This window comes from Acartia tonsa, chromosome 2 (genome assembly GCF_053477335.1).
Source record: "Acartia tonsa isolate MP-2025a chromosome 2, ASM5347733v1, whole genome shotgun sequence".
Lineage (NCBI taxonomy): Eukaryota > Metazoa > Arthropoda > Copepoda > Calanoida > Acartiidae > Acartia > Acartia tonsa.
The window spans coordinates 20,008,770-20,022,776 of NC_137261.1; the positions used below are offsets into that span (position 1 = coordinate 20,008,770).

At 32.4% G+C, this 14,007-nt stretch overlaps 2 protein-coding genes across 6 annotated transcripts in view; one reads left to right on the plus strand and one right to left on the minus strand.

Annotated features, from left to right (window-relative positions):
- Positions 1-14,007, minus strand: part of Wdr24 (WD repeat domain 24) — a 41,928-nt gene that overhangs the window by 23,789 nt on the left and 4,132 nt on the right. For all 5 annotated transcript variants that reach the window (XM_080148510.1, XM_080148498.1, XM_080148504.1 and 2 more), the window contains 14 exons: positions 13,636-13,818; positions 13,189-13,265; positions 12,680-12,810; positions 12,143-12,248; positions 11,662-11,783; positions 11,095-11,373; positions 10,716-10,822; positions 10,117-10,169; positions 9,416-9,547; positions 8,946-9,067; positions 8,415-8,489; positions 8,058-8,142; positions 7,626-7,694; positions 7,243-7,367 (listed from right to left, as the gene is read on the minus strand). In XM_080148510.1, the coding sequence (XP_080004636.1) occupies positions 7,243-7,367; positions 7,626-7,694; positions 8,058-8,142; positions 8,415-8,489; positions 8,946-9,067; positions 9,416-9,547; positions 10,117-10,169; positions 10,716-10,822; positions 11,095-11,373; positions 11,662-11,783; positions 12,143-12,248; positions 12,680-12,810; positions 13,189-13,265; positions 13,636-13,818 (1,666 nt within the window). The remainder of the gene's footprint in view (positions 1-7,242; positions 7,368-7,625; positions 7,695-8,057; positions 8,143-8,414; positions 8,490-8,945; positions 9,068-9,415; positions 9,548-10,116; positions 10,170-10,715; positions 10,823-11,094; positions 11,374-11,661; positions 11,784-12,142; positions 12,249-12,679; positions 12,811-13,188; positions 13,266-13,635; positions 13,819-14,007) is intronic.
- Positions 534-7,051, plus strand: LOC145306482 (uncharacterized). The gene is made up of 11 exons (XM_080148613.1): positions 534-641; positions 1,628-1,715; positions 3,038-3,152; positions 3,497-3,603; positions 3,890-4,014; positions 4,348-4,412; positions 4,491-4,584; positions 4,853-4,951; positions 5,269-5,352; positions 5,694-5,791; positions 6,218-7,051. The coding sequence occupies exons 1-11, from the start codon at positions 556-558 to the stop codon at positions 6,436-6,438; spliced, it is 1,182 nt and encodes a 393-aa protein (XP_080004739.1). The 5' UTR covers positions 534-555; the 3' UTR covers positions 6,439-7,051.

Below are 14,007 nucleotides of genomic sequence, written 5' to 3' on the forward strand. Positions count from 1 at the left end.
AATTAAAGATTAAGAAATTGCTTTGCATTTTTTAGAGATTTTATATTTCTCCTATCCTTAAAATGCCAGGTTATTTAAGCCTATTTACCAATCCAGTCGAAAACATTTAATACATTCAAATCCTGTCAAAAACTGACAATTGTATTTTATAATTTTCTAGACCAGCCTAAATTCAATTAGTATTATCTACACAATTTAAAACGAATGCAATTGTAATTTACAAAAGACCTATGCACTATATATACGTTTTAAAAGTTTCTCTTCAAAATTTTTTTTTCATTTCAAAACTGAAGGATATATCAGCTGCCGTGAAAACTATTTAACTTACAACTCACGGTTCTCCTTTTTCTTATTTGAAAACAATTACAACATGCTATCAGTTTATGAAATTAAATAATTATCAATTTTTTTAAAGTCAGAGCCAGTTATTTTTTTCTTTTCTTACAAATTTAATGAAAACAATCACCAGATATAAAACCTCTTTAATTACAAGTCACAAAAATATAAAAAACAGTGTAGGTAATAAATTATTATTTCAGATTAAAAGCAGGGAAGATGATGGGACGATACTTGCTAATATTGGGTGTTATGTTTTTTCCTGAAACTTCGGGACATGGAAGATTAATGGAGCCCCCTGCAAGGTAGAGCTATAATAATCTTAGTGACTATCAAGATATTTGACTAATATGTACCCAATTAATAAATATACAGATGAACTTCTTTGATATTCAACTATTTTGATTTATAATATTCATTCAGATATTGTGGTATGTCTTCAAGCGACTAATAATCAAGGGCTTTAAAATGGGGTAAGCGGATGAGGCGCACCTAAAACACATAAAAATCAACCAAAAAATGTTTACAGAACTGAAATTTGGCATGACAATTGCTTTAATTAACCTTGTGGAACTGTGAAGAAACGGTACTGGAACCACCACTCATGTCGCCAACCGCCGTTTGCCCTCGTTCATTTTACTTTTTCTCAAAATAACCTCTTTAATTACACTAGAACATTTTCACAAGTGTAAATCTTCTTTTGGACGAGTTCCCTTCTGTTTTAAGTGTCTCATATACCTCTACATTACAAAATTATTACAGTAAAGCTTTTGTGTGATGATCACACTTTTACATTTATCATCCTAGCCTTTCAACTTGGAATTATAATAATGAATTAAGTTCTTACATATAAAGAAATATGGTCTTCATTCAAGATGGTCGTTTAAAATCTTTATCTAGATTTGTACAGATAGTATGATGTTTTTTTCTTAATTTACAAATTTGATCTTTACACTTACTAGAAATAGGATTTTTCCCTGTGATATATGGCCAATATTTCAACATAATAAGACCGCCCCGATTCGCTTTTTAACCGTTTGATAATTTTCTCTAATTCTCAGTCTGCATAAATAATAGCAATCTTTATTTTTTTGTGTGGATGTCCTTAATTAACTGAACAAAAGGACAACTGTCTGACAAAACCATAACTGCTTTTTACCCCTGTTCTCATTTTTTTTTATTTTCCTGTGTTTATTCCCCCGTTTAACACTATTCACAAATAGAATAAAATATTATTAACAGAGACTATGACCAGCTATAAAGATTCGCTTTTAAAAATATCCTTTTCTAGAAACTGTATGTGGAGATTTGGATTCTTGAACCCGATCAACTATAATGACAACGAAATCTTCTGCGGGGGAGTCAGCAAACAATTTGAGGTAAAAATAATCTTAAACACATTCACAATAAAATGCTTGACATAAATGCTTAAGATTCTCAGATCATATTGCTGTTGTTCATGCTTATTCCTATTTAGCAAAATTAAAAGTAATAAAAAGAAATAATTTGTTCTTCAAGAAACTAAATTAAAATGTATTATTCCTACAAACTACACACTATTACAATTCCGCCTATACACACTTAAGCTGTACCTTAGAAAATAAATAACTTTTTAAGACTTCAAAACTTGCCATAATTCTAAAAAATCTTATTCTATTCATTTGGTTCATTTTAAGATTAGTAATGTTCACATATGATCACTAAATATTTAATTTATTATCAATCGGATCAAAGAGAAACTTAACAGCCACGATAATAACAAATTTTTGGGTCGGTTAATATTCTTTCCGGCCACCAAAATATAGAGTTAATTGTAATAAAATATAGGCTTGATTGGCATAGAAATATCATAATCTGCTATACAGGAAAGCTTTGTCATGGTCCTGATTGCACCAAGCTAATCAAAGATCGCCTTTAAAAATCTCTTTAATTTTGCCTTGTAAATTCGCAATACCCTTATCATTGGTTATAAAGGTGGCTAAAAAGTTTATTAACAATAAAATTGAAACTCTTTTTGCAGAGAAACGAGGCCAAACAATTTGGCAGTGCCAATTGAATGTGCTATACTTTATGCAAATTATATCAGATGTATACAGCTGTATGCTGGTGCTTGATGGATGTAATCTCAAATCTCAGACGAAAATTTCACATTCGTCTTGTGTGTGCTGTGAATGTTAATTAGCTTGGTATGATGAATCGATGATGTTATGTGATGTTTACATCTTTACTTCAATTTGATTTGATTGCAGACAAATGCTTTTTGCAATACGCATAAACAATAAACTTTTTGGGAAAAGAAAAAACAAGAAAAAAGTTTCCATTACAAAAATAACAAGCTAATATTTTAAATCCTTATAATAAAGTGTTAGGATCTCTGTCTGTGTATATGTGTGTATTTGTAACGAAGGATCTGGCAAACCATTGAACCGATATGGTTCTCCCTTACATTATAGCTTCTCACAGGTCCTGGGATGGTTTTTAACTATTTTAGGAAAGGGTACCATCTCCCTCCCAAGTGAAATCGCCTCTAGAAAAAATGACCTTCCCCCAAATTTAATAAATTAGAAATGACACGTTTCTAAATCATTATATTTACACATATTTTCTAAATATCAGAGATTTTTTGTTTGTTTTCCTATTAAGATTAAGTTGATCCAATTCCAACAGTCAATATATAAAAATTACCTATTTAATAATCTAGGATAATGGAGGTAAATGTGGAGTGTGTGGAGACTCCTGGGAGGAGCCACACCCCCAACCACATGAGACTGGAGGATACTTTGGAAATAAAATTATCTCAAAAACTTATGTTAAAGGTATATAAGAACTTAATTTTTTAAATGAGATAATTCAGATTCATTGATAAGGTTTTTTTAAAGATAAATTTACGAATGGGAAGGTAGGTTGTGTTAAAATTTCTTAAAAGTGTGAGTTTTAAGGCTTAAAAAAAGTAGTAGAATGATAATAGGAAATCACTAATATTTTTGTGTATAGTTCTTTTCAATAAGGAATACACATATTTCGTGATAACTATCTTTCTACTACTGTTTTTAAGCCTTAAAATTCACACCCTTACGGAATTTTAGCACAACCTTCCTCCCCCTTACTTTACTTCATTTTTAATAGATATAAACAAATGCAATAAACAACTATATTGTAGGCAGCTATATTGACCTCGAGGTGGAGCTAACAGCTAACCACCAAGGACATTTCCAATTTAAACTTTGTCCTATGCAGAACATCAGATCTTACGAAGAAGCATCACAGGTCACAATTTAAACTTTAAAATTCTTAACAATAAAGAACTAAGTAAAGAATGTTTGTTTGTGTGTTTGCAGCTTAAGATCTCGCCAACCACACTGGATACATTTGGGTCTCCTTTACAATGAAGCCTAATTGGAAACAAATTTTAACTCCCACCTAAATGACAATATAACTGCAAGTGCAAATTAATGTTATGTCTTAAATAGAGAATAAATATGAATCTAGATTAGATAAATACAAAAATTTTCAAAGCAAAGTCAATATATTTTGAATTTATCTATCTGCTTAGAGCTGTTTTGACAACAACATAATAAGAGCACCAGATGGAGCTGATGATTTTCCAATTGACACCAAGAAAATGAAAACCACTGTCAGGGTAACTGGAAAACTTCCTGATGGACTAACATGCCACAGGTGAAGCATAAAAAATAAACGTTAAACTTGATAGAAGAATCACGAAACCTTTAAAAAACTTTTTAAAAACGTAACAATCTAGGAAACGATCTTGAACTCCAACCGATAGGCAAATCTCAATGAAACTAGATGGGAACATGAAGAATGTAAACTTAATCATTTTCGCCCATTTAACTTCATCAGGAGTCGAGAAAATCACGAAAACTTTCTAACTTGAATAGGAGCTGAGAAAATCACATTACATCTATACAAACAGACGGACATATAGAGTAGCATACATATATAGCCAAACTAAAAGTTCATTCATTAGTTTACACATTTTATATTATTTAGGTGCATTTTACAATGGACATGGAGAAGTGCCAACTCATGGGGAAATTGCAGAAATGGAACAGCAGGTATAAAATAGGAAATGGGATGAGTATGTAAAATTGAGATATCTAAATTTCTTAAAAATTTACTACTTTTTCGTTTAGGCCTAGGCTGTGGACCTCAGGAAACATTTAGGAATTGTGCTGATATTAAGATTGTGGCATCTAGCAACTTACTTCCTAGAACAGATAATCCAAGGTAAGAAATTAACTAACCAATTCCATAAAACTCAGTTCTGTAAAGCTAATAGTTCAAATAGCTCAATAAGAATAAATATCAGGCACTTTGTTTGTATCCATCTATTAATATGAAAAAAAATGACACTTATAATTTTTTAAACAAATTTTATGTCAATTTAAATCCTTCTCTTTACCTACCATTTTATAGATTAGTTATATATTTCTAGGGTGCCTGTTACTACAGCTTTTTTCTTCAATCAAAAATTTTTATATTAATTTTTGTGTAGGGCAATCTATATTCTGGACAAAACAGGAAGGAACTATGTTCCTCTAGTGATCAGAAGTCAAGTATGTGTTGCAACACCTGCTTATAGAAACTACCACAGGTTTGGCTTTATTTTTTTGTGTTACCAATTATCCTATTCATGTGATTTTTATGAAAACTAATTCCTATTACATCAAAGTATAATCTTAGTCAAGACCTACATATGTAAGAATTCCATACTCAGTATCCTGTATGTGGGCAGTTTTGCAACACATTTACTTACAATTTAGTTTAGACTATACATTTCTATTATGCTTGTTCAGTTCTGACTCTCTTCAATTGTAAGTGATCTTTTGTTCTACCATTTTAGAGCTTCGTTTTTATGGATGTTGTCATCCTTGATTACTTAACATTTGACCAATAACTTTGAATTATTAGAATGTCTGATTGGTGTCAGCAGAACTGCTTGGCCTACCCCCAGAATTGTCCAGAATCTATTTGTACCTGTCTAGACTCATGCAGGTATATGTTCAGTGAATCTACTCTTTAAATATTTGTCTCTGTTATTTCTGGAATGTTAAGAAGTTGCTAGTTTTTCTTTTTAACGTTGACTTCCAAGCAATTTTAAAAATTTCTTTAAGAGAAGAAAATGTTAAAACTGTAAAAGTATCATTGTAAATAATGCAGCACATTTTTATGTTTCAGAATATTTTTAACTTTGTTTTCTTTTTCATTGTTTGATCATATATTTGGCTGATATAATTTCAAACTGCGTTCCTACTTTGGATGTTATCATCCTTCTTATGAAGGAGCTTTTACTTTATTCTTTTTTATTGTCTAACTTAAAGTTCTATTATATTTAGCGCGAAGACCGGCTCTGGTTTGACAGATTTTGAGTGCAGCAAAAAATGTTTGAGATATCCACATGAAGAACAATGCCCTGACGGATGTGAATGCACAGGTGACTTTATTATTCTGGAGGGTAGTGAGTAATATAAATTTAACCACTAAACAATTATGCAATCATAAGAGAAAACAATGTTGTAGGCAGGCTGGAAGTTTTCTTATTAAATATATTTCAGACAAGTTGGCTATCTTGGAGGTTATCTAATTCAGGGATCTAAAGGGATAAGACAATAGACGATATATTGATGTACATTCATAATAATGGTACACAAAGACAAAATTACCCATTCTATAGATTACAAGTAGTGGTTAAAACGTTTGGACACACAACAAATCAATAAAAGTTGTTAAGCTATCGAAAACTTTTTGAAAAACTTAGGAGACTAGTGTAGTTTACAGCCCTATGTCCCTTCCTTCCCTGGACCTAATAAGATTTAAAATCCAATTACAGATCATTAATTTATTTCTTATTGAATTTTAGGAGAAGCTGAAAGTTCATCAGGACAAGATGAATTTGTCATAGTAGAAAATACTTTGCTCAACAGAAAAGCTAAGCCCAGTATTAAGTATGAACCAGCCCAGTACAAAGTACAGCAAGGTGTACATCAACTTCCCTATGTAGTCCAACCTTTGGTTAGAAGCCTCGGGTTTCCCTTACTGCATTTACCTCTACATACACCCATCTACAGTAATTTTGTTTAGAGTCAAAATTTACATTTTAACCTTTTATTTTACTTCTATAAAATAATAGGTAAGGCATCATACTTTACGATAATAACGTAAACACAATTGAAAAAAACAAACAGTAAGTGTTATTAGCCTAGTTTTAATAAAATTGTATTTAAGATTAATTTGGAATGTCTTGACGCTAAACTTAAACTTAATCATTCGAAGTAGTGTTAAAGTCTTGAATCTCAATCTTAGTATTGATAGAATCTCAATTAATTGTAAAACCTGGTGATAAAGTACTAGCAATGTACCTACATATTTAGCTGATAGTTACCATAATCGATATATAATTACTTGGATATTGCACCAAATTTTTATCTACTCTCATAAATTGAACTTCAAAAGGACTAATATAATGATACCAACATCCATTCCCTCCCCTTCTATTGAAGAAACCTACTTACCAATAAATAAACAGAATATAATGTTAGCAACCTAATGTGAAGACCTAGTTTCCCCTGTCATAATATCCACGTATTATATATCCATTGTTACCATAACTGTAGTGAAATTATGTTAACCAAATAATATTTCGTTACCTACTGTTTATACATTTAGTGCCATTTAATCAATAAAATTTTTTAAATAAGGTTTTCGTCCATTTGTTATTAATCCAATCAAGATGCTTAAATTAAATGATGAAAAACCATATTTATATTCTGTTGAGCTATGTTAATTATAATTATAAATAATTTTTCACAGTATGTGTATTCAAAAAAGATCAATAAGGTTGCTTAAACTTATTTAGGATTACTAAGCAATAAGAACATAACTAACCTCATTTGCACTGGTGAACATCTGAAGTCTCTGTAGAAGGTCCACATATGATAAGAACCAATGTTCAAGCACAGATTCTTCAACTAAGCCTTTCATCTTGCTATTCATCTCTCCATTTCTTCCAACTAATAAATGGAGAATTTTAATATGAAGTTTAATTATTATCTAGTCTATAATTATCCACATAATAAAGTAACAGTATGTTATGTATATGGATGGGTTGGTTTCAATAATGGTTATATCTTCATTAAAATGTTAAAATTATATAAATGGCCCTGAAATGGAAAATTGCATTATGACACAAACACATACCTTCTTTTTTTGGCTGAAGGGCAAGACATCTCATTTTAGAGAGTAACTCCGGTATTAAAGAAAACTCTTACCCGCAAGGACAATGTACATACTGACAGCTGATTGTATATCTCCATTCTCGGCATACCAATGCAAAGTTTCTAAACATAACAATATCATCAATATCAATCTCTCAAATGCATAAGTTCATGGATACGTATATGGAAAATAAATAATTCTTTGTTTTTAGATACAGAACAGATTATTTTACTTTCAATATAATATTATTGTTCTGTTTATTTAATCTGCTACTGCTGAGATAACAAAAACTACTTTACTTTCTTACAAAATATTTGTACATAGGTATTGGGAAATTACCCTTAGTAGCAAGAATAATACCTATAAAAAAAATTTAAGAAAAAAGGTTAGAAATATAATTTCAGTGCATATTATAGCCTATTGCATACTAAGTTTCAAAAATTGCATTCTTCATAGATTTTTAATTTTAAGTTAGAAATATCAACCTGTAACAAAAGGACCCTGATCCCATATTTGCCTGGTGTTGAGAGCTGCATGTGTTCCCCAGACAACAACTGAGCTGGTTTTATCCTTCATACACACAATAAAAAATAAAAGTTAAAATTAAAGCAATTCTCGCCAGGGATGCGGAGCTGTTTGACTTTTGGTGCAGCTCCTCGGAGCTGCCTCTGAAAATAACGGCTCCGGCTCCAACATAAAATTAAGAAATCAACTAATTTTTTGCCAAGTCTATTTTGACTTTCGATGTTTTAAAAGTTCAATTTTTGATAAAAACGGACTTAAAAAACTTAAATCTACTAAATAATAGCAAGAAAATCTGGATTTTATTCTTTATTGTGTGCCTCGACGGTGACAGTATGAACAGAGTCTTCCCCATCAACCACCAGTTCCTCATTCTTTCCTGCTTCGGATATCTCCTGAACATGGGCAATTTTATCACTTAAAGGGAGACCAAGAAACATAATTACTGGATTGATAAGGTCAGATGTGTGGAATTCGAAGTTTAGCAATCTATTTCATTAAATACTGTTTCAACATGATCACCTTTCAAGAATTTTAGATCAACATAAGAAAATAATGACATTGATGTATTATTTCAGATTGAGATAAAAAGTTATACAGTTTGCTTTTCATATGAACAGCTCAAATATCTAGGTACAAATTAGTTATTTTATTAGCGCATCGTATTACGGAGAGTTTTGTTAGCCTCGCGGGGTCAAAGGCCTAGGCTAACAAAACTAGTTTTAAGTTTATGATTTTTATTTTAGTATTCGTGGAAAATTGTATGTAATACGATGCTCTACATGATTTTTCAGTTACGGTTCTAATCCTCCGGATGTTAATAACTATATTGGAAAAAATATTGAAACTACCTGTCTTTGTTCAAAGGCTTCAATAGGGATAGCAAAGTCTTGTGATGAGTTATGAGCATCTTCAATGCAACCTCCACCAACCCCACCACCCTCCAGACTGATGAGATGCTCCATCCCAAGGCCTGCATTAAGAAGGGTCAAAACTTTTAATGAGTTCTATCATAAATTGTATGTTCTGTTGCATAAGTGTTATGCATCAGAAACGTGGCGGTTTCTATGTGAGGTGGGAGGTACTTTTCGTTTGATATGTTAGGTCATTTCCAGTACACGATAGGGTCTCTATTTTAAAATTTATTTCAAGTTTAAGGAAGGGGGGAGGTTACACTCTACAGGCACTTTGATAAGAAGAACCAATAAAGTTATTCGATTTTTTTTCATTTACTTCAAAAATATTCCAAAGTAGTATTCATAAAATTTATGAAAAGCCAGGCACTTATTTCCAATTAAGCACAAAGATCCAATTCTGGTACCTGAGAGTTCGCCATCTCCAAAGAAGTCACCAGCAATAGCAGATGCAGTACAACCCCTGGCAATGTCGGTCAGCGCCTGACAATTGTCTATCTCATCCTCAGATGTTGAACTTTCACTTGATGAAGAGTTTCCTAAACAAAACACAGTGTGTTTTTATTTAAGGAAAAACGTGTTGTTTATTTAACCCACTTAGAATTGACAGAAGTTGAAATAATCAATGTCTTATTTTCTTCATTGACGTGGGGAGTTTTATATAAAAAAAAATATTTTATGCTTTCATGGCTATTTCTCGCATCGTATTATAAACGGCACCTCGGGGCTAAAAAAAGCTAGTTTTAATCTTATGATTGTACATTTTTATATTCGTAGAAAGCTGGATATAATACGATGCTAGACATAGTTTTTTTCGTATGGATTAGAACCGGTTCCTATCCACCGGATTCGAATGAATACGAGAAAACCAATTATTTCTTAATAGAAGTTCAGTCATCTTTTCACACCATGAAAAACAACCTTTTGATTGTATGACCTTGTATCGAGGTCCTGATTTTTACATTGAATTGCATCTTTTCATGGATTAGTGATTTTTTCATACTTTTATAAATAATATTAATGTCACAGTACGCCGGATAAAACATCAGTAGATATTAAGAAAAAATATAATAAAAATGAAAAACAAACATATGAAAAAAGTATAAACCTGAAACATTTCTTGAAGGCTGTTTTGATCTATTGTGTTTTCCAGAAAAGCTCCTGAAAATCAACAAATTATTTTACAGTTTTTTGAATCAACACAATGAAAAGGGGTAGGGGGTTGCTGATGAGACGATTCTTGTAACAACACCTAAAACACAAAGGAACTCAACCAAAAAAAGTGTTACAGGACTAAAATATGAAACGTTGTTACTTCTATTAGGTACAATGTGAAACTGTAAAGAAAAGGCGACGGAACCGACACTGCTGTTCATTTTTTTTCTCTCACCAAATTAGACGATTTTCAATCCTGAGACAAACTAGTTTTTTGTAACCAAAAAATCTCTTGTATTATCACATGACACTTTGATTTTTTTGTTACTGACTGAAAAATGAAAAAATAGGGGAATTTTTAATTAAAAAGTATGCTAGGTAAATTTTAGTGGTTTATCCCTTTTTTATTGCCGAGTTTCTTTGTGTTTTAGGTTTGGTACATAAAGTGTCTTATCCGCTTTTTAACATCAAAGTATAATTCAATGAATTTGTATTTTAGAAAACAAAACATTATACCTAAGCTAGTTATTCCCCCTACTTCTTAAATCTTACCTTAATCTTTTGTCATCCTTCCATTCCTCTGTGCCAGTAACAACTTCTCCAGACAAAGGTCTCACCTCAGATCTTGTACTACATGCGTTCAGCGTTTTCAATATTGTCTGCATAGAAATAAATAACAATTTGAAGAACAATTAAGATAAATTAATAATCTCTAAATTTTTTTACAACAGAAACATTGCTTCTAATACCTACAGTTTTTGATTTTTTTTTTGATAATGGTTGGCCACTTACTTAATTTATATTTTATATTTTAGACCAAGAAGGGTTTTAATCTCATCAATAGAAAATTAAGCCAATCTAATTATTCTTTTTGTTGCAATGGATTGGGTATTGAGGAACTTTCCTACTGAAACTTTAAAAAAAAGCCTACCCAAGTAAGAGCCACATGTTCTTTATTCATCTTTTTGGCAACATAGCAATTATTATCACAAAGCTCAGCAAAGCTGGCATCTCCCAGCTTATACTCGCGCGCAATTCCGCGCACTAAATCCTCATCTGACATCTGGGGCCCAGAATCATATGGTGATGTTGTTGTTGTCATTGAACCATTTTGAGTGGTTGTTGAATTATCTTGTTGTTGAATTGCATGTATGGCTAATTTGCTCTTACACATGCGGAATAATTCTGACATACCCAAGGGTTTACGATACTAAAAAATATACAAGAAATTTTAGATGAAGAAACATATATTCAAGCAGATATTCAGTTGTCATAAAAGAGAGATAGTATAAGATAAATCATAGAAAAAATATCATTAAACAGAAACAAATTTTTTTGGCCCTCTAAGTATGACCTACAGACTGCTGAACTAAGTAAATCATACTGGATGCCCATTGATGCAGTGAATCTTCATCAAAAAATTAAGCTTTCTATCTGACAGAACATCCAAAAAAATCATAATTCCCCAAAAGCACATATGAACAATGCAAAGACATACCTTACTTCCAGGAAGGCCACCTGGAAAGGCCAGAGGTTTTGGAAGCTTAGGAAATTGTCTAGAGGCATGGACAACTTCTCCTCTTCCACTGAATCCAAGTCCAACTGGGTTAGCTCGATCGCCTAATAATTTAAACAATGTTACCAATATTTCATGGTGATAATTTATTACTGAAACTATTTTTTACTTTAAACAAGCCAGACTTAATAACAGATTTGAAGAGAATAATCTTATTGACCAGGATAAACAACACGAGAAATTTCATAGGATAACTATTATCAAGTAGAAGCAAAATAACAGACTGAGACACGAAATTACCCTATAGTTACAAAGTAAACAGGTACGCAATACGCATTCTTAACGAGATTCCTATCTTATTTATATATCATAAAGCATCCTAGGTTAGACTTCGCCTATATATTTAAATGTCGTTTAAATATTATAATTAAACTATCTTAATTATCTGTATGAACCCAACTACCTGGTCTCACTGCATCATCAAAGACATGGTGCATCAATGTAGAGTCCTTGCTGGTTGCAATCATCCTATGGGGATCACCCAACCAAGCAATATCAGTTGCCACATCCTGATTATTAATAGCTTACTTGCATTAGAACGGATTCTAGAACTAAAGCCTAACTGAGGGACACAAACATTTGTAGTAAGAAATATATTTTGGGCCTAAAAATACCTAAGTATCAATATTATGTCTTATGATATCCAGAGAAGATTTCATTTACTTTTTTACATCTAAACCCCTTAAAAGAAGTTTTTTTAACAAAGCTAGGACTTTTATGTATCAAGAATTGTATCTAGGCTTTATTACCTAGACTAGTTTAGCATCAATTTAATTAAACCAGTTGCTTTGCTACTTATTTTTTTTTTTTTTGGGGGGGGGGGTGAATTTTGAGGACCATGTCTCCTTCAAAATTGTGGAGATATCCGTCCAAGATCTTAGCTGACAGAAAAACATTCATCCTACTACCCCATTCTAGCAATTCATGATTTCTAACCTACCTTATGTTCAAAGAGTGCAAATGGGACATAAGGTCTCTTGACGTCCCACACATTTATAGATGAATCTGCCAGGGCAGAGTGAGCCAAATAGTCCTTTCTCTGAGGCCGCCATTTCACTCGTCTGACAGTTCCTATAACAATAGCATGCATTGATTGAGGGACACAAATCGCTCCTCGAGGCCTCAAGCAGCACTTAAAATGTATATTATGCCAGTAAAGGCCTCTGGCAGCACTTAAATATTTTCTGCGCTAGTGACGGTCTCTATCGGCCCTTAAAAGTATTTTTTTGTGTAATTTTTCTATTGGCGAATTTCTCTTGGAAGGGAGGTGGAAACCTCCCTCAAAACAGTTATTAACCTTCCCAGGACACATGAGAAGGTACATTGTAAAGGAGAATCATTTCAGTTCAGCGGTTAGTGAGACTCACACAGAACCTGTTACTTTTATAACATAGAAATCTTTTTAAAAACTACTCAAATAAAAAAAATAGACGGTAATGAAAAACTCACCCATAGTTTGAATAGTATGCTCCGCTTCATGCCGAGTTCCACCTTTGGAAGTATCCCATACTTTTATAGTTTTATCTCTAAAAAGAATACCTATGGTTCTTATCATACTAAGGATCGAACACTCACCCCTCTTATATTTTTATCAGTTTTTAGACTCTGGGGAGCTAAAACCCAACAGGGCCCCAATTATCACTACGGTCATAATCTTCATATAACCCTTACTTAACAAAAGCTAACCTATAATAAGCATCAATTTATCATAATCATAATTCGTTTCTCTTTCTCCCTTAGACCATATATACCTCTCTTAAACAAACTCAAAATTGTATGATATTATGTTATCCCCTTTAGAATCTCGAAGTTAACAAACTAGTTTTAATCTTAAAATTGTACATTTTTATATCCGCGGAAAGATGTTTATAATACGATGCGAGAAATAACTATTACCTTCCACCAGTTGCCAGACAGCTTTTGGTTTCCGGATGCCAGTCACAGGTGAAAACCGGACTGCTGTGTGCTGACCACGTGTGCTCTGCCCGATCTGTCCGCCGGATGTCCCATAGCTGCACGTGGCCGTTTTCTGACACGGCGGCTAGCTGCCAGTAAGAGTGGGGATTAAATTGCACATCTCTAAATTATGAAAAGCAAATGAGTTGTTTAATAGTTAAATTGTTGATCAAATATTGTAACAGCTTTTCTAATATTGAAACATGTTGGTCTGCTTATATATTTGATCTGCTGGATCATGGAAAGAAAACGAAGTAATGGGTTTCGTCGTAATTTCCCACATGAGCTAGATATAGGAGAAAAGCTACTGTG